The sequence below is a fragment of the Amblyomma maculatum genome, chromosome 1 (assembly GCF_055883805.1).
Source record: "Amblyomma maculatum isolate TAMU_Amacu chromosome 1, ASM5588380v1, whole genome shotgun sequence".
Taxonomy (NCBI): Eukaryota; Metazoa; Arthropoda; class Arachnida; order Ixodida; family Ixodidae; genus Amblyomma; species Amblyomma maculatum.
The window spans coordinates 322,053,151-322,073,558 of record NC_139344.1 but is presented as its reverse complement, the minus strand read 5'-3'; the positions used below and the strand labels follow the sequence as shown (position 1 = coordinate 322,073,558).

Genomic DNA, 20,408 nt, shown 5'->3' with positions numbered 1-20,408 from the left:
TTTCTAAGCTCTTGGTAAAAATCTTGCGCCGGCAAGATTTGTCCACGAAATGTGTCAGCGAGATTCTGCGAGTGACAGATACTGCGTCTTTCCTTTCCTGAAAATCAATTATAGGACTTCTGCGAGCTTTGATGCATTCTACGGAACACTGGTTGTGTTGAGCAAGGGGTGCATGATGTACCGTGTGCAGCGGCAATGCTCGGGCTTTTGCATTTTTCCACTGCAGATTCTGCAGTGCTCTTAGAACATTTTTAGGGCACATTTTGAATGCAGGAGCTTGCAAAACGCCACCAATTTGGAAAAGTGAAACATTTTCAGTTCTTAAAATTCTCAAACTCAGTAGATATGCCAGTTTTGCCAACTTTTAAGTCTGAAATTATCTAAAAGAAAGGGGGAATTCCCAGCATGGGAAATCACTGTAGGTCTGTAGACAACTTCCCCCATGCTCTTAACTTTTTCCATTTTGGTGTTAATGCTTAATGCACCCTATTAACAGATGTTTCCGACCATGAAGAAAGTTTTGCTCACATATGTGGAGGAGTTCCTTCATGTGCATTCTTGTATTCTTTATTAGCATAGCAGATTCAACAGCCTACCTATACCTATGTGAACCATGCCAAATTGAAAGACAACACTTGCACATCATTATCTCCTTACATTAAGAAATTACATTATACTACATTAGAATGCAGACTGAATTTAATCTGAAACTTTCAGTTTTAACACTCCCTTACATCAAGAGAACACCCAATCACACAGCTGTCACCTGTGCTACTAATGTTTTGCAACTATAATATAAATTTCCATGCCTCTACTGAAAGGCCATCATAGCTGCTCAGCTTTGGTGATGCCGCAGGACTGACATCTGATGCATTGCTGCTCCCTCTCAATGGAGTATCTGGAAAGGCAAAGCATATCCCATTTACCAATAAACAAGTGCTTTGACATTTGGCATGCTTAGGTCTAAAGCACCGGCAAGCTTTCGACAGACTGCAAAATGTTGCGAGTCGGAAACTGCACACGGCAAAAACTTACCGCTGCCCGCAGTGCTATGGCTGATATTGTCCTCACTGGGCTCTAGAAGAGAAAACGACATGTAGAATCACACCTTATCACATAAACATATCTGCCTCCAAAATCTAACAAAGTCTAGAAAATGAACAAGTATTGAGGCAAAAAAAAAAATGCTATTATGCCAACGTCAGTAAACATAAGAGCTCAACACAGCTAGAACAAAGCAAGGTTCTTAAAAAAACAACAAAAAAAAAACACAAACAAACAAACAAAAAAAAGTTCGACTAAAAAAATCTTGAGCGAGTTGCTTTTTTTAAGAAAACACTGCACAGTAAAAGGCAATATATTATGGACTGCCACAGCAATACAACAGCATATAATACTGCACCAAAAACATGCCCATGATACTCATACACACACTGAGACAGACAGCCAAACTGATTAAGCCAACCCCATGGGAGGCACCAATCCAAGCACTTCCATTAATTGTAAAAATGAACAGCACGGGCATACTGACCGTCATCAGACTGCTGCACGATTTTGGGCTTGTTGCCATGATTCTTCTGTTTTTTCAATGTCCCCAGTTTCTGTTCAACCTGTTTCAACTAGATGACAAGAATAAAGCGAGGAAAAAAAGTTATGGTGTTCAGCACACAGGCCATGTACCAGCAAAAAGGAAGCCCTCCACAACATCAATTCACCTAAAGTGCAGGTGCCAAAATTCAGTGAACACCTGTACACTTACTTTCTCATGAGCCTGCTGATAGCATAACTTGCGCTGCCTCCTCAGACTTCTGTCGGCACTCATGTCATTGGCCAGCCTCAAAGCAGCACTCGTAATCTTGTTCTGCAACTCATACTCCAGCTCTAATGAGCTCATGGTCTCTTCCTGAAATATAAAAATTAGGCACTGAATGGGCACAAAACCCGCCGGTCTGCAAAGAATAAGTGCAGGCACGATATATCGACAGTCCATAGGCTAGTGCCAAAGGTGCCACTGCCACAGACGTGTACACGTTATAATAAAACCCCAACAGATGCATTTCTCCACAAGTCAAAGGGTCAGTAGGTCCATGCGACACCTTCGTTAGCATGTGTCTGGTGCCTATGGGGATCAGCATTTTCATGTATTATTACAGTTTGCTTTGAGCATGGCTTGAGATGGTTTTTCCTTTGAGATTAATGCAGAGTATTCATGCCCCAAAAGAAATTTTAAAAAACTGAAATTCGTCACATCAACAATTTGTCACTACTTCTGCACTCCCGTGCTTCCCCAGACATTTTCTTTTCATGTTCTGTTAAAATGACATAAATGACACCTCCATCAAATTTTTCCTACTCTTCATAAAAATTGGTATTTGCAGAATATTGCAGTTAGAAACTTTTTACACCACTTGTTTGAAACTTGTCATCTTTACAACTGAAAAGGATGCTGTAATAGCCATTTTGAAATGCGTACCGGTATAGCCTAGCCTCCGAAGCCTGCACAAAAATATAAAAAATAAAAGAAAACTGCACTGATCCACACAATTTACTTGCGAAATTGACCAGTGGTAGTCCGTTACATTTTTTGGTGTTTTCTAGCTCAAAAACGCTCTGTTTTCAGTGAAAGTAATGTCTTTACAGTTCGAATGCAGCAACCTGTCGATGCAGGTCAATTTAGATTTTCCTCAGCGCCCCTTTAAGGAGCAATGAACTAGTCCACAAACATGTTCCCCAGGATCTAATTTCAAACTCAAGAAATATCAGCGGCATCGTGCATCAATATGTGCACACCCAGTGTTGCCCCATGTGGAACCCACCTTGCTCTTGGCATTGGAGAGCAGCTGGTCATCCAGAATGAAGGCTGTGCCCACTCGCCGTCGCACTTGGGGCGGGGGTTCCCCCGGTGCCAGCGGCATCTCGGGGGGAACTTCGCCCGTCACCTCGCCCTCCTTGAGGCACACTGCCTTGAGCTCCTCCACCTTCTTGCGCAGGGCTTCCTCGAGGGCCTCCTTGCGGGCCTTCAGCGCAGCTAGCATCTCCTGCTTGGCCCGCTCCGCTTCTTCGCTCACCTGCGGATGGTCTAGGGTGGAAAAAGTCCCCTTCAGGCACACTGCACCCTAAACAGTCAAGTCTCCACGCTGAAGGCTCAATGTGCAGATATGTGGGTACCATAGTAAAGTGAACAGCAAAGTCTGCACAGCCATTTCAAGCCAGGCATGCGAAATGAAGGCAAAAAAGCATCCTGAAGATAAACACCTCCATGTTTTATAGTATCTCTAGTACAGCTCCAGTCAATGTAGATTTTATTTTGTTCGTTTCTTTTGAGAGAACAAGTCCTTTAAAACGCCTAAACTATACTGATTTGCTTGCATAGGCTCTTATGATAGGAGTGAGTCAAAGTCGATACAAATAAAGTGCTGGAACAAGCTCCAAGGTGCGCCATGGAAATATGAGGTCTCGAAAGAAACTGCTGCATGAAACATCTGATATCTTCCTCAATGAAATATGAAATATTTAATGTTTTCTCAATTTCCAATAATAATTTGGTTCTGAAGGGGACATGAATCTATGCCACCACTGTGGCTGATGTCACTCAGAAAACAACATTCAGTAAGCCACAGAGTCTGGAATTGATGTACACAAAGGCTTAACCAAACTCAGTTTATTCACTCATCTGCAGCAAATACTGTATGGAGGTGAAGAAAGAAGTGCACATAAGTATATATTAATGACAATCTACATAAATTCCATTGCTAGAATGGAGTTACAGTGATGATTACAGATTAAGCATTAGCAGTTAAATACTTCTGTTAATTCCCCGCAAGAAGAGAATCAGGTGTAACCATCATGTCAACACTTCTCATAAAAACCTTAAAACAAAACAAAAGGTTCTACTTGCGGCTTCTACACTACAACTATATGAAACACAGTGTAAAGAACTCCAGAGAAGCTTTTGTCAAGTCGATGAAAAATGGTGATTGCGAGTGCCTCATTTATGTTTCTGTGTGTGCAAAACTGCTAATAAGTATAGCTGGGATAGCTTATTTTTCACATTAAAACAGCTACAGGTTATGAGAATGTAACAAGCCATTCAGCGCTATATAAAATACATGAACACAGAAAGAAATACACAGGACGGGCGCTGTTGAAAAATCATGTTTCACCAACGCTAGCCCAGCAATATGTTTTGTTAAGGTTATGAGAAATGTACAAAACAACCCGCTTTGAATTGTATCTATTAATCCTCTTTCATTCTATTCGACTACAGTGCAGATTACTCACTGTGTCTACCCTACATCACTGCGTTGCCCCTCCCAATTTTTAGACCTGTGGAGACGCTTGGCAAGGCGTGCTGGTTAAGAAACTTTTTTCCCCTGGTGGTTCAAGTACCTTCAATCTTGATGGCCGGTAGGCTGTGACAACTCGCACTTCGGCTCAGGTTAGATCCCGTGCTGGCCGATGACAAGGACTGAGAACTCTTGGAAAGTTCAGCAGCAAACTTCTCCAGGCAGCCCTCGTCTTCAATTTTTCGCTAGAAATGCAATAAGAAGGACTCTCGCAAAAAACAAAAAACAAAAACAAAACAAAACACATCATTGGATGTGTCTAGATGAAGCATAGTGATGAAACAACTCCAATGCCAACTGCAGTTAACCTCCCTTTCCATCAGGCTGACAGCTAAGAAGCAGTTTTGTTGGGATGCGCAAAGACGAGGCTGCAAAACAAGGTTAAGGTTGCCCATATGACCAAGCTTCCTATTTTGTGCATGCGTGCTGCATTGCATCTTTCAGTATGAAAGTGCTTTCATATTCAAAACACTGTCACTTTTTTTTTATTGCTCAAGCAAGTCTGGCAAAGAGCCAAATGTTTCACACAAGTGATAGGGGCCCATTGAAATAAAAAAATGCCGCAGATCCCGAAGCAATAAGCACCTTATGTGGGCTTTAATGCTGTGCCGCACAAGACACAGCAATGCCATTTTTTTTTTTAATATCTTTACCTTTCCAATGTTATTGTCCAGGTAAAACTGATGTTGTGCTATGGCCATCGACCAGATGCTTTTTGTCAAAGCAGGCGTAGCAGCAAACCAGACAACCACGGTAACATTGCCTGGTCCAAATGTCCGTCTGCTCACAGATACCCTGGAATGGAAAAGCAAAATGTAAAAGTGTCGTGACATCCAAGACACTGCATGTGAGAAAACTACCATGGCTGTGCTTCAAGCAAGTGCAAAGCTGTGAGAAGCAACACAAGTGGGGAAAAAGTTAAGCATACTGGCAAAAAAAATGAAGGAAAAATGAGGGGCTCAGAGATACACAGCAAGGCAGCCAAAAGCCAATGACACAAGAAAAGCATAGGTTTTTTTTTTCTTCTGTACTGTTTACCGATGTTAAATAATAATGTAATCATAAGAGACAACTGATTACAAAGCAGAGTAAAAAACAACCACATGTCACTGGTGGGATCCAAACCTACGACCTCCAAATTTCCCGCCTGTTTGCGACACTGTTTAATCTTCTGCTTTCTTTGGTTGCATGTAACATACCCTTTGAGAGTGCTCACTAGTACCACCCTCATCCATAGCAGTGAACGTGGAGTGTCAGGAACGATGAGAGGCGAGTAATAACTCTCTTATGCTACCTATGACATCAAGACTGCCGAATTTGAGGCCCTCGTAATGCTAACTAGCAAAAAAATGTAATGAAAATGAGAGGCCTGTTATGGGATACGTAGGAATGCTCGGCACTAGCTCAATCACTGGGATCCTCTTCTCCTCAGACACGACAATGCCATGCACAGCTAAGGCTGGATGCTCGGAGTTCGTGGTGTCGCACAGTTACACACAAACTACCTGCTTTAACCCTTTAAGGGTTCATAACCACCCGAGTTCATTATGAACGATTTCCACTTTCGCTTATTATGAGCTCAGCTTGTCAAATGGTGTCTTACATTTAAAACATGGATGGCAGCACCCACTTTATCATCTGCGATTTTTAAATTAGTGTTTTAAATACCATGTTTTAAAAACAATATTGAATGATTTCATGTAAAAAAAAATTACTGAGCCAATTTGGTACCCCCTTCCCCTTTTTTACAGAGCCTTTTCAAGGTGTTAATAGACACACCCCTGGGATGGGGAGCGAACTACTATTTTAAAGAAAAGCATTTCTCTTAAGAAAGCCATATCAGCTCGCAAATTTTACTAACACTACGGGCTATCTCCCTTTAAGTACTGGTCACATATGACACTGTGAATAAATAAATAATAACTGAACACTGTAAATCTCAACCTCAACAAAGAGCAACAAGAAAGGTCCGAGAGAGCAGGTATAAACCTTTGAATAACATGCTGACGAAACCCCTCATTTTTTTAAACAGTGCCACATGCACTGTGCAACAGCATTCAGATTATTTTGATAATCTTGAACAAACCCTGGCTGTTGCAGAATAGTACAAACAAAGCACCATTCAATCAAAGAAATGAACTCCATCAGACTTTTGGCTTAAAGTGCGGCCTGTCCTATGTATGCAGATTGTCCCATGTTTTTTTACGTAACAAATCTTGTCTGGCTTATCAGCTTCTTAACATCTTTACACAATTTCAATCAAACTTTCCAATCATGGCATTAAGTGCACAGGGCCAGATACACAGCAGTACAAGTCTAGAAAGAATAACTTACACAGACAAACAGGTTGCATTCTAGGCCATTCCAATATGATGCTGCAGTAACTGTTAGCTACAAAATTCTGCTCTATAATCAATCAGAAGCCAGGGGAGTGATAAAATTGTGGCGCCAACTCCACAAACCAGCAATGTGTTTATATCACGAGCTGGGCTTTTTGCATGTGGCAAGAAGAAAATGGTAGATGTAAAATACGGAGAAAAGGGGCACAAAATAATAATCTAAGTGCGATGTCAGCACTGTTTACAAGGTTAAACCTGCTTGCAGCCAACAACCTACTACGTGGATCCTAACCATTTGGAGAATGCAAGCAGCTGAGGCAATATTTCAAGGGGCTGACCGTCAATGGTGCTTTCACTAATGTCTGACGCCATGCCTTGCAACAGGTGGCACCTCATATACAGTGCCATCCTTTTGTTAGTGTGCACTACCATGAATGATAGACCTACAAGTTCAACTTAAAAAGCTGAACTTGTGTTGATTCCTGAACTAAGATGTCAGAATATTATCCCAGGTGTGCCAAGCAGCATTACTGTCATCAGAGAAGTCAATTTAAAAACATTAATGATTCATGATATGAAGGAACGTGAAAGTTTGAGTGTAAGAGAAGAAGCTTATTGATGATCATCCTTCTCTTCAGTTCATGTGAATGCATGGAGTCAAGACAATACTAGAAAGGAATTTGTAGATCTACATTCAGCTTTCACAACATCCGGTTCTACTCCTAAAGCCAAGTGTATAATGGGTGCCACATCCCAGACAATAGCTGCTTCTGAAGTTCAAAATGCTCCCCCACATTAGAAAATGGTTTGTTGTTCTGCTCTACACAGCAGAGGGGGTCGTCTACCCACTAAATGCCACAACAAGGGAAATGTGAAAGTCGAGACATCGTGTAACAAAAGGCACGAGAGCACTTACTGGGTTGTGGAGTCACTAATGGCATCAGCCAGGGGGTCAAACCCTTCAGGGGGTGCCTCTATCACATCTTCGTACACATTGAAACTGCTCAGGGCATGGACCACTCTACAAGAAAAACAGCAGCAGCGAAGATGGGGAAGGGTCAGCTAAACTGAGGCGTTGTGTTTGGCAGCTCAGGGCTCTCTTAAGGCACGCATACATGCAACCTATATGGTCGGTGTTTTGCTAAGACAGTTTTAAGATGGTTTCTCCACCACCATTAAGTTAAATAAAAAAAAAAAAAAAGGAAGAAACTTTGAGAGCACTGCAGACCTCTGGATTGGAGAAAAGCAAAAGCATATGTGTTGGCTGCTCCTTAGCAGCTCCTTGAGTGTCATGGGCTTCACAGTCATGCACATTGGATCTCTGATTTGACTCATGACAAGTGACTATGACTCATGAGTAAACTATGACTCACATGACATGACCAGGCATGACATGGTATTATATATCACTCGTTATTACATGTGCAGTCATGACTACCAGTCTCATCTTAATGCAACGTCATATCACACGTTACATTTTGCTTCCATGTTTTTCTTCCACATTTTGTGGATACATTTTTGCAAACGTAGACAAGTAAGGCTTTCACCTTAAAAGTGAAATTATCAGTTAAGGCTTTCACCTTAAAAGTGAAATTATCAGTACACAGCTGTTCAGTTCAACGGGGGAAGCTACTGAGAGAGCTATTTGTGAGCTAATAGGCAGGTTCTTTCTAGGTTCTTTCTGCAAAACATTATGAGACAACAGTGTAGCAGCTGTCTTCCATGAACAAAAACAGGTATGCACACTAGATATCGACTTAATATTCACTAAAATCCTTTGCAAGAATGAAAATAATGTAAATAAAATTCCTCCTAAAGAAGTCTGCAAAGAAAAAAAAAATAGTACAGGGAATGCAGCATGCTAAGATTATTCCTGGGCCAACTTTCTCCTTCACCAAGAATTTCCTAGGGTTCAGTGCTTACCTCCGGGGGTTATGGACTTCAATTGAGAATTTTTTGTCTCGAAAGTAAAGGTTCTCCAGGAGTTTCCACTGAAAGAACTGTTAGAAAAGAAATTGCATGAATGTAAGAAAAGGCATTAACTAAATGAAAAGAAAGTGAATGAAGCCTTCAATGTGGCATGGCTTACTTGTGCTGCACAGAACAATAAAGGAAATATAAAAGAAGCTTTCGACTTATGTGAACATTAGCAGTACACTAAGCAAAAATCCCTGCAAGGGTAGATAGCTACTATACAACATGATGTAAGGAAACTTCAGCAGTAATTTAATGCAGCAGGCAAGCAATAATTCAAACCCGGACAATTCGCACATTCAGCTGATTCAAACAGAAAGCAGCTGAGGTTTCAGGTTTTTAGTGCCGTGTCATTTGAAAAGTCTGCCCTCCTACCAAATAACTCGAGTGCAGTCTGAAGGGTTGGATCGGTACTCCAAGCGATCCAAGGCGGCCTGTCGCTGCATTTTGTTTTCTAACCTTCGCTGCTAGTCCACCCAACTTGTGGCATCATCATCATCAACCTGGCTATGCCCACTGCAGAGCGAAGGCCTCTGCTATATTCCTCCAATTAGCCCGATCCTGTGCTAGCTGCATCCACTTGACCCCTGCAAGCTTCTTAACCTCATCCGCCCACCTGACTTTCTGCCGCCCCCTGCTACGCTTTCATTCCCTTGGTATCCAACTTGTGGCAATAGTGACTAACTGCCGGGCATCAGCGAGCCAAGCCCAGGCACCTCACCATTACAGTGCAATGTGCATTCCCATTATATCTGTTTGTATGGGCCAAAAAAGCATGCCCATCACGAACTGCTCGACGCATGGTGAAGCCTCCTTACACAGATGGCGTTGTTTGTGAAGGCTCCGCAGCTACTTTGTTGCACCAGTGAAGGAGATCGCGAAAGGCTGTAGTATTCTGAAGCAGTTCTGCTTTCGAATTCTCGACAGTTGACATGCAATACAGCATGAAGGAATTGAGAAAAATCGTCATTGACATAGTTTCCACGCAAGAGCAATTGTACACAGCCCATTTTTTTCATCATTAAATTTACTGCAGGGCAGAACACTAATGAAAAACTTTTTAACATAATTCTGACATTTTCGCTAGTTCCTTGAGGCCTCAGTTCAGTAAAAGTGGTTTTACTATAACGGGAAGCCATGTCAACTTTTTTTTTTCCAACTAAACAATCAGTTATAACTGCTTGTTGAGTAAACATTGATCTTTCATCCATATTTTATCCTGTGCAAATGCTTTTGGCAACCTTTGTTCAGAATATTGTTCTAAGACAATGTTTTCATGCATAGACACACATGAGGCACACCATAATATGACCTGCACCGCTGATAATTCAAATAATAATTAATTTGAATTATTGAGAGTCTATTATATTGCTGCTGATCAATAGAACTTTTCAGTGGGTAGCCTAGCACCATTCTATAAGCATAACTGCACTTCAAAAATCCCAATTGAGGGTATTAAACACGCGGCCTGCAGAGCTGTGTTGTGCAGCCCGCTGGCTCCGTGAATTGGCTTTACCACCACACTTGTTTTCTAAATTAAAAAAAAAGAAACCTGAAAGGCCTCTTCCCAACATAGTACATGTTCTCAGTGGAAATGAAAAAAGATATCGCCCCTTAGTCTACGTGAACTTTGGACTGACGTTAGCTGCATTCAAGAGTAAGACTCTGGACAACCCAACCGCTCTTTCATCTCCAAGTCTGCATTTCTTAATTATAAGTGACTGTGGTAGTTACCAACCATTATACTCTTTTTCTGGCTTTCTCCCAGTCATCTTAAAGTCGTGCCTGCTTGGCGCTTAGAGGAGAGAATCGATCATGTGTCGCCTTTTTTTATACAAACAATGTGTGTGTGTGTGTGTGTTAAGGGTGTGGGGGGGGGGGGGGGGGTGAACCAGACATTTCATGCAATTTTCTTTCTTCTATTATATGCCTTATTTTCTGGCTCTTGGCCCCCGAAGGAGGACATTTTCCCAGTGTGGCCCGCATAGCAGCACAAGTTTGGAACCAAGAATGCACAAAGCTTGAATAGAAAGATGACATCTTTAATGCCCTCACTCAGCACTTTTCTCAGAGTTCTGCCCCAAAGTGATTGTCTCTTCCCTCAAAAATGCAGAATGTAGCAGCACACCTTTCGAGGCGTCTTCTTGTCATTGTAATCATACTGGCTGACCCCCTTACAGCTGAGGCCAATCCACCAGGGAATGCCACCCTTGTCCTGCGTCAGAATACAAAAGGGGGTCAAGACCTGTCTTAGCCAAAAACTCTTTATTTAATATGATGGTTAGCTATACTGTGTGAAACTCACCTTAACCTCATAAAAATGAATGCCATATGTGGGCAGGTTTTCTACAAGGTTCATGTACCTGGAAAATGACTCACAATTATTACAGTTTCCGCCTTTGTAGCACAGTAAAAATAAAGAATGTGCATTAAAATTTGAAAGCGTGACACATTTATGTTTCTTTGAAATGCACCAGCCAATAAAGTTTCTAAAAACACCCAGAAAACTCACGCAATAATCGCAGAACCCCTTGAGCGTCCTGCTAGCTGCTGATAATGTTCAATGACTTTGCCTTCACTGAAAGTGAAGTACAAGAAATTTATAACACTGCTCTAAACCACAGTGAACGTAGAGATAATTCAATGATACAGTCAAGCCCCGTACCCCTCCTCTTACCAGTAAGAAATGGACGGATGTGCTTTGAGAGTGCTGGTAGGAAGAACAGGAAGTTTCTTGAGATGCGTTTTTGTGGTTTGATCACTGAAAAGTAAGCACAGAAAGTAGAGATTATACATCTATACTCACAGGGAGCATTATTTAGCATACAAAGATGAGAGGTCAGAAGAAGCGACTCAACAAAAGCAGATTCTAAAATCAAAACTCAGAATGCAACCGGATAGAGAACATATTGGTCCAAATGCTTACTCAACATAGTTCCCATGTGTTGCTTGAAGGACTAGAGCAGCAAGTTGAAACACTGTTTCAGAATCCGCTTCCAATGCACCCTGATCAGGATGAGACCATTCCGTTAATTGCAATGGCTCGTGCAAGTCAGAACAGAGTCAAATGGTAAAAGCAACAGGACTTGCCTTGGCAATGAGTGATTTGCACTGAAGGTAAAGGGCTTCTACTGTGGCACTATCTTTCAGCAAAGAAATGCTTTCTACATAGTACCTGAAATTAAAAACAAAAACACTTCTTTTGTTTTCGGATTCAAGCACTGCAATGACTTAATCTCTAGCTGCTACTTAAGCTCCGGCTACATATATAAGCTTCCGACCTCCTGCTTACGAGCTTGAGAAGCTAAAGTGATTCCTCAAAATGAGAGAGCCCGGAAATTATCAGCTCAACAATCATGAGCCAAGGTCAGCCATTACTCAATGCTGAGCATGATAAATTACCACAGGGCTTACTGTTCAACTAGGATAACACTCAGCTGGCACCGATAAGCAACAGTCAACATGAAACCAGGGAGGTAAGTGATTTGCAAATAGAAATTTGGTGCTTCCTGTCATTTGGTACAGCACTATGCCCCCACTATCAAGGCTACAGCGTGAGCTCTGAAATTAAAAAATGGACAACGCCCTGGCATGGACACCTCTGTGGCGTCAAGAGATCTAACTGCAAGTTGTTGTTTTTTTGGGTTTTTTTTAACGTGTTTTCATGCTGTAGCCTTTTTGTATCACTCGCTAATGGTTCCTCTAACAGAAAAGCCTCCATGTTTTTCCTATGTCTAACGTTAGTGCTGTGGTCTTGACCCAGGCTGTCTGATTCAGTCACAAGCTCCAGAGAAGTTCTGTACAATGCTTTTTGCTGAACGGTACCCACTGCATTTTACATCCCTATTCCATTTCGAAGATTAAGCAAAATAAAAATGGGAATGCAAAAGTGCTTCTACCATTTTTTGGGCTATGTGCCCAGCCAGCTACAAAGAAAGTGAACATTATGATCCAAACGTTTTCGCCAAACAAAAAGCAATATATGCAAATGCTTAGGCTTACTTGACCAGAAAGTAGAGCACCAAGGAACCCTGAGACGTCTTCTTGGGCAGGTCATGCTCGAGAACCCTTTTGTCGAGCTGAAGCCAGTGGTAGTGGCCCCTGAAACAAAGGGAACATGTTATTTGATTTTCATTGCACCAAAAAGAAAGCATCCCGCCAGGACAACAAAGTTCTTCACTATGGTACACAAACTACCAAAATATTGCTGAGTTGCTGGACTTCAGTAGAAAAAAGATCTTCACTATGACAACATTGGAGAAATTCTTTGTACAATTCCTGTTCCGCACAAATCTCTTACTACCATGCAATTATGCATTCTTCGATGCATAAACCTAAATACACTCCTTACTCCTGCCCATTCTTTTCTCTACCGTATCAGACACTCTTCTGCGTGCCCTAATTGTGCTGAACCCTACGGTAATTTAAAACACTGCATTTTCTCCTGCCCCGTTGCAATTCAGTCCCCTCATTTGCTATACTCTTTTTCCTCAATGTGGCGGGTTTGCTAGTCACAGACCAGCTGACAAACCAGTTGGCCTTGATGATCCTGGCCCAGGACATTCTCGACGCTTAATAGTGTGTCTCAATAAAGATTTTTTCTCCTTCTCCTATCACTGTGTCGACTACATGAGAAAAAAGCAACAGGTGCTAAACATTTGCTATTAACTTTAAGAAAGCTACCCACCACTGCTGTGCTTTACTGTTGCTACTACAATATATAGGCCGAACAATTCTCTGAAACAGAACTCATTACATTAACCAAAACACGGATATGGTGCAAAAAGAAACTTTTTCCTTTATACAAATACCTTTCGTTACACACCTAGCAAAGTTAATGCATGATACTAAGATAACCTGCAAGCAAGACTCCATGTTGGTGAAGCCCATAGTGAACTTACTATAACCTTCTTCCCCTCTAATATTCACATTTTGTTGCATGCAGGTGTAGAGCAGAAAAATGCACTTTTACAAATTCTGCTTTCCTTTCTTCTCCATGCAGCATCCACTTACGTTTCATCAAGAAATGCCAAGCCAAAGTACTCCTTCTCTTTGAGGTTGAAATGGGAAGCCACCATATCAAGGAGATCACAGGCATAGAGCCTTGGCTGCAAAATAACAGAATATAAATTACTGCAATCACAATGGCAGCCCAAAGCTGTGAAAAAGAAAATGACCTCTTTTAATCTTCTGAGGATTTCTCAGTGAGCTATGGAATGCTTTTTGAGCATTGCAAACAGCATTCATTCAAAAACATAGAAGCCCTTTTAGATCAAGTACATAAGAAAAAGTAACCGGAACTATATGATGAGCAGTAAGTTAGGAGAGACGCCTGAAGCCAAGAAATCACTCTGTATGCAAATAAAACATAAACCACTAGAGCTTGAACACTATTTGCAATGTATGCACAAAAAGCAGACAGTGAATGAGACAGGGGAAAAAACTCAAGAGAGCTGAACATGCAAAATTAATTGCCTGGGCGATCTGTTTACTCAGCTGCTACCCACGTAATAAATAGAGATTTTGTGCTTATATTTTAAAATGTAGTAATGGGCCAGAATCACACAACCATAAAAAGCGAACGGAGTACTATTTTTCACACCTTTAGATTTGCCTGCCGAAATCAACCATTGTGTTTACACACAAATAGGTCCTGCAACAATGTGTATATCATTCGTCAAGAGAGTACACAACTATGTTGAGCTACACACGTGAAGAATAAAATGTTAGCCATTAAGTGCAGAAGATATACCATACTTATTTCAAGAGTATTAAACTTATTGTCAACTCTCCCGATTTCCTCTGCCACTGTGAATAGATTACATTATTTTAAGGAAGACTAAGAGCACAGAAGAATTTTGGCCAGCTCTGTTTTCAAAAACAGTATTCCCAAGTTAAATAACATAGTTTCGTGATGCTACTGTCCCAGTGCAGGAGAAAAAGAGAGCAAGTCAAGTTGCTCAGTACCATTCTATTGGCTTGAATCTGGGACCTTATCCAAATATACAGAAGAGGCAAAAGACACAAAGGGGGAAATCATCATCTGCCTCTGAGCATTTTCCTGCAACTTTCCTGCCTTATATTGAACGGTAGCAGCAGCCTAGATGAAAACTATTAAACTTACTTCCTGATGCCAAAGCTGCGCTATTTGGGCTATGCACAAACTGTCTGTATGACAAGCCCTAACCCTTTCCTGAAGGACACTTATTATTATATAACCAGACTTCCCATTCCAACAGAAGCTGGCAATAAATATGAACGCCAAAAGTCATACAAAGGGGAGAAGTAATGCTATCATCATAAATAAAAAGACGCGCAAATAACACAGACATAGGAGAAGACAGGACGAGCACTAAACATCAACTGAGGATTTACTTGCAACAAAGGGAACATAAAAGCACTTGGTGGCACATGCGCACTCTAGTCAAAACCAACGATCAAAAATTAATCAAAAGGGGGCAAACTGTTCCTTAGGTACACTTTTTCTTTTTCTGAAAGGGTGATTGAAGGCGCACTGACACACTTATCGCCTTCCCTGCATCAGTTATCACACCGGCTGAAAAAGGTTGGAGAGAAGTGCGGGGTGGACGTTTTGTTCACCGCCCCCGAAAAGCTGGTGCGCATGTGCAAAGCCGTTAATGAGGACAGGAAGCCGATCTGCACCAAAAAACACGAGCGCAAGTTTGTGTCCTGCATTGCCGGCGTCGTTTACTGCATACCTCTCTCCTGCGGTAGATTCTACGTGGGGCAGTCTGGTCGCTGTCTTAATGATCGATCACGAGAGCACTGTTAGCTAGTGGATTCATTGGCGAGGGGGCGGCCATTTGGCCAATCATTGTAAGCATTGCGGGTGCGTGCCGGCGTTTGATGCCATGTGTGTGCTTGGTAGGGGAAACACAAGGTTAAGGCATGAGATATGTGAAACATATCACATTAGCAGGGAAGGCGATAAGTGTGTCAGTGCGCCTTCAATCACCCTTTCAGAAAAAGAAAAAGTGTACCTAAGGAACAGTTTGCCCCCTTTCGATTAGTTTTTGATCGTTGGTTTTGACTAGAGTGCGCATGTGCCACCAAGTGCTTTTATGTTCCTGTTATTGCAAGTAAATCCTCAATTGATGTTTAGCGCTCGTCCTATCTTCTCCTATGTCTGTGTTATTTGCGCTAGTCTTTTTATTTATGATGACACACCAACCAGCCCAGCTATCTGCTTTGACTGCTTTAATGCTATCATATATATATATATTACGCTACCTGAATGAGGATATCAAGACGACGCTCATCCAGGAGGACCACTTGACTCCGCCGCCCATCGCTCATCTGCGCAGCAAGGGAATTAATTTTAATATTAAAATTTAAGAAAAGAGCATGGACAGTGAGATGGCCGAACACCTGCACAGAATAGCACAAAAACCCATGTAATGAGATCACACATACACACAAGTTGCACTTGCAAAGCTGATAGGCATCCCGGCAAAATGACTAGCAGACTACATATTGTTCCTGCATTGCAAGCCGGAATAGCAACAGTACAACTCAGTAGTTTGCTACAAGGTGCTGTACACAATGTATCGGTGTGGTATTTATTGGAACCTTAAATGTGGGCATACAGAATATGTTCAGGTTGCTATAATATTGAAAAGTGTTAACCAACCATTCAAGAGGTTTCTCTGGAACAATACATTTACAATGAGAATCAACGAATATGCACTGCTGAAATGGCATTAATGCCAATGTTTGTAGATATCAGAATGTCAAGCCATAGTGAGTGCTGCAGTACAAATGCTGCATCCTTATGTGTACATTTTGCAGCGGCTTGACTAAAGCAATGTCCCTCCCAAGGTGTTACTTCAGGCTTTTAGAAGAGAGAAAGGAAATGTTAGCACGGGCAAACATAACAGTTACATAAGGATGGCCTAAATGTGAAGCAGCTGCTTAAAAAAAAAACAATAAAATAAAGACTAAAACCAGACCCGTGTGAAAACAATACCAGTCATGCCGGGAAAGACGGTATGCTTCCACGGTTCACAACAGCAAAGACGCAGGACTGAGAGAAACGAGTGCGCACGGCCGGCTGACTACGTGGACAAGCGCTCACAACGAATGCAGACTCAGGTCGTTGAGAAGCGGAATGAACCACGGACACTTCTCGCGGACCTGGCTGAGACAAACCTTGAATCGCCTTGGGACGAACAAGCGCGCGCGCCAGCTCGAAAGCGAAACCGCCGCGCCTCTCAAACTCACGCGGTACTTGGACGAGTCTTCGAACAGGCTCAGCGTGGAACCGTACATAGATCGCATCGAGGGCCATCGCCGCATCTTGGCTCACCCAAGAGTTTTGGCACACGCAAACAAAATTCCGCGACACGCTGTCACGCAGTAGCGGAGCCAGCCCGCAAAAGAGACGAGTAAAAAGAAACGTCGTGAAGAAGTGGATCGCAACGAATGGAGAGGGAGGGGGCGAATAAAACAACACGCCGTTGTACAGAGGCGACAGCGGTCGCACGCGGAAACGAATGCGCCCGCGTCCGGCGGAAGCATGCGCTTCCGCCGCCTACGGCCTGACACTTCCCGTCAGCCGCGGCTGGGGGGCAAGGCGAGGTGGAAAGAAAAGGAGAAAACGATCTGTTGCCCCGTACGTCAGACGCTCGGATATCATCGCCACTCGCCGTCATAATTTTTTCCACTTGCCCAAGCACAAGCAAAGGAAATTTTGAAAAATAAAGGGCGCAATCAGCCGCTACCGGCACGCCGGCTATCGTTGGTAGGCGCAGAAGTGTGACTCAGCAATTTCCGCCCGCGAATGCGGAGTCCTTAGTCCTGCTATCAATGGCGATTATATGCTGCTCTCTGAGAAGAATGAACGCGGGAAATGCTTCGTTCGTTCACAATATACCGATTAAGAAATAAAATCAAGCTCATGCACGTTTACAATGTGCAGATTTGATGTGTGCCTTTTCTGCAGCCACGCACAACAGTAGATGCAGCTGCAACGTATACTACACGTGTGTGCAACCAAGGCGCAGCAACCAAGAATAAAAAAGCGTCTGTTGATGGCCGCGCTCAGTGTACAAGTGTTTCGGCGAAGATCGCCCGCAGTGTTTAAAGGGCGATTTGAGATTAAAGATTGGCACAGTAAGAATAGGCAGAGCAGCATGGCCCGCGCAGAACAGAGAAGGCGTGACGTGAGCGTTGCTCACAGCCGAGCGATTTCTGACAATGTCGTCCGTGATGCATATGCAGATAGAGAGAGAGCTACGCCCAGACTAACTGTGCACCAAGACCCAGTGCTTAAAGTCAAGGCTTAAGACCCAAGGCAATTAAGTCTCAGAGGGATCCAGAAGACTCCCCCCCCCCCCTCCCCCTTAATTACCAGTATCCAAGAAGGGTGTTACGGACTGCATGAATGCGAATCATTCAACCATTTTTTTTTTTATTTTTGTCTTTGGTGGTTGGAACATTTGTGCTCTAATCATATCGAGAATTTCGCAGAGAGTTTTAATAAGAACAATTCACATGTTTCCTGAAACCCGAGAAAAAGAAAAAAAGTCGATCGCAAAACACAGATTGACTGATGTATTCCTGCACACCCGCCAATTACGCTAGTTCATTTCGCAGGTCCGTCATGCTCGGTCGTCTGTCAAGCAGACCAACCTTGTTGTTCACATAATTTATTAATTTTTGCTTCGTTCCCTGGCGAAGCAAAGTTTTCACAGGTTTTATTTTCCTCATTTGAATCTTTTTACGTTGTAATTAAATCTCGCATTTCTGTAAAGTGTATCAAACCACAAGTTTATAAATCGCATTCAAAGCACATTTATTTGCAATACTTTTCACTTGTCTACTTTTATGAAATCATGCATATACCAGCCCGTCGGGACTATTCAGAAACACTACATTTGCCCTCAATGTCGAGTCCTATAAAATAGTGGCTTCGCGAAAAAACAACAACAAAAAACAATAGAATATTTGATACGCTATCAATGCCGACGCTTTGTTTCACAGTGAGCTGTCTTACGCCACATATCGTCGAGCACAATGACATTGTGTGGAGATTAACTTTTTTTGATTGTGTGTCATAAACTGAGCAACAACAACAAAAAAAAAAAAAAACAACTTTCAAAAATGATTTCTCTCGTATGTACAGAACGATTCTGCGCAGCCGGGCAACCAGCCTCTCTCTCTCTCTCTAATTATATCAACTGGAAGCATCAATTCATATAAATGGTCGGGCCCAATGGGTGGCGAAAACGCAACTGGCTTTGTTTTATTATTATTATTATTATTATTATTATTATTATTATTATTATTATTATTATTATTATTATTATTATTATTATTATTATTAGACTAGGAAGACGCGCATGCGTGGACGTCAACGGCGACGTTAGACGTGGCGATGACGTCGTTTTGACATGCGGTAGCGTCTGCGGAGGCCCCGCGGAAAGCGCTGTGGCCGTGCCAGCACCAACAAACGGTACACATCAAAGAAACTTCATCAGCGACTGTTGTCATCTACGTTTCGCAGAAAGGGCGCACAAGAGCGTTATTTTCGACTGCAGGGCAGCAACGTTTTTAAATCGCGCTGTCTCAAACGCTTCCCACTCCATCCGACCCTGCGCAACCCGCGGGGCCATTCGTTCGTCGGCGTTCAAGGTTACGCAAGCGGGACTCATTTCTTTATGTTTCCTCCTTTGCCCGTCGTGCCTCTTTCCAAAGGCGCCAAAGAGAACGTTCGTCCGTGATCCCGTTGCCGCAGCGGTTGCCGGAAAGAACCGCGGGATAAGCTAATAATACGCTGCGCACGGTTTTTAACGCCTCCGAAAACAACGCTGGGTCGACAGAGGGTTACCCCGCCGGGATGGTGCAGTGGTAAGACGCCCGACTACTGTGCCGGAGTACCCGGGTTCGATCCCGACCTCAGAGGCTGCGTTTCGATGGAGGAGACAGAAACATCTGCAACGAGCAATTCATAATTTCAAGGGCAATACGGACCAACTTGCACAGACTCTACGGGATCAGTATCTGTGTCAAGTCCAAGATACCCGTGGACAGGAATATCTCTATGCAGGCAGAGATAATCCGGATATGGATCGTCCGTTCCAGCTCCATGATCTGCGGGCAGCTCTTGCTAAAATAAAACGGGGTACCGCTCCCGGCAGGGACAAGGTTACGGTCAAACTTTTGGCCAACCTTCCTGATCCGGCGTATGATTCCCTGCTAAAATATATTAACGCAATCTGGAAAGAAGAAGCACCCCTCCCCCTAGAATGAAAAACAGCGCATGTCACCGTCATCTCCAAGCCGGGCAAGCCGATCAATGCCGATCACCATCTCCCTAACGTCTTGCGCAGCCAAGCTCATGGAAGGCATGGTTCGAGATCGCCTCTCTGAATATCTGGAGGAACGCAATACTTTCGCAGACACGATTCTCGGCTTCCGACCTCAGAAGTCAGTACAAGACATTCTGCTTCAACTCAGCCACGCGGTACTCACGACTGTCGAGCACCCTCACAATGACGAGGTGGTTTTCGCCTTGGGTTTGAAGGGTGAATTCGACAACGTGAAATACAGTGTCATCCTCGCTCACCCCAGCGAGACACAATGCGGACACTTAATTACATAAAACAGTTCTTAACGGACCGTGAAGCCTTTATCCGCATTCAGGACAAGGAGCACGGTCCTTATACTATGGGTACGCGGGGCACGCCACAAGGCTACTCTTTAATTTGGCAATATGCTTCATCTCCCT

General features: G+C 42.9%; 1 protein-coding gene across 7 annotated transcripts in view; it reads right to left on the bottom strand.

The window, feature by feature from the left end:
- The window catches only part of LOC146207262 (uncharacterized), a 105,126-nt gene that overhangs the window by 10,084 nt on the left and 74,634 nt on the right, over nucleotides 1-20,408 (bottom strand). For 2 of the 7 annotated variants that reach the window (XM_084579450.1, XM_084579320.1), the window contains exons 2-19: nucleotides 15,911-15,976; nucleotides 13,673-13,767; nucleotides 12,662-12,760; nucleotides 11,750-11,834; nucleotides 11,586-11,665; nucleotides 11,337-11,420; nucleotides 11,172-11,237; nucleotides 10,965-11,022; nucleotides 10,788-10,874; nucleotides 8,609-8,685; nucleotides 7,602-7,706; nucleotides 5,000-5,141; nucleotides 4,390-4,531; nucleotides 2,817-3,079; nucleotides 1,760-1,903; nucleotides 1,532-1,619; nucleotides 1,036-1,077; nucleotides 810-898 (exon numbers count right to left, since the gene is read on the bottom strand). In XM_084579450.1, coding sequence (XP_084435576.1) covers nucleotides 810-898; nucleotides 1,036-1,077; nucleotides 1,532-1,619; nucleotides 1,760-1,903; nucleotides 2,817-3,079; nucleotides 4,390-4,531; nucleotides 5,000-5,141; nucleotides 7,602-7,706; nucleotides 8,609-8,685; nucleotides 10,788-10,874; nucleotides 10,965-11,022; nucleotides 11,172-11,237; nucleotides 11,337-11,420; nucleotides 11,586-11,665; nucleotides 11,750-11,834; nucleotides 12,662-12,760; nucleotides 13,673-13,767; nucleotides 15,911-15,976 — 1,812 coding nt within the window. Of the gene's footprint in view, nucleotides 1-809; nucleotides 899-1,035; nucleotides 1,078-1,531; nucleotides 1,620-1,759; nucleotides 1,904-2,816; nucleotides 3,080-4,389; nucleotides 4,532-4,999; nucleotides 5,142-7,601; nucleotides 7,707-8,608; nucleotides 8,686-10,787; nucleotides 10,875-10,964; nucleotides 11,023-11,171; nucleotides 11,238-11,336; nucleotides 11,421-11,585; nucleotides 11,666-11,749; nucleotides 11,835-12,661; nucleotides 12,761-13,672; nucleotides 13,768-15,910; nucleotides 15,977-16,828; nucleotides 17,214-20,408 lie in introns of those variants that run through there. The other 5 variants (XM_084579171.1, XM_084579016.1, XM_084579252.1 and 2 more) reach the window with 5 other exon arrangements.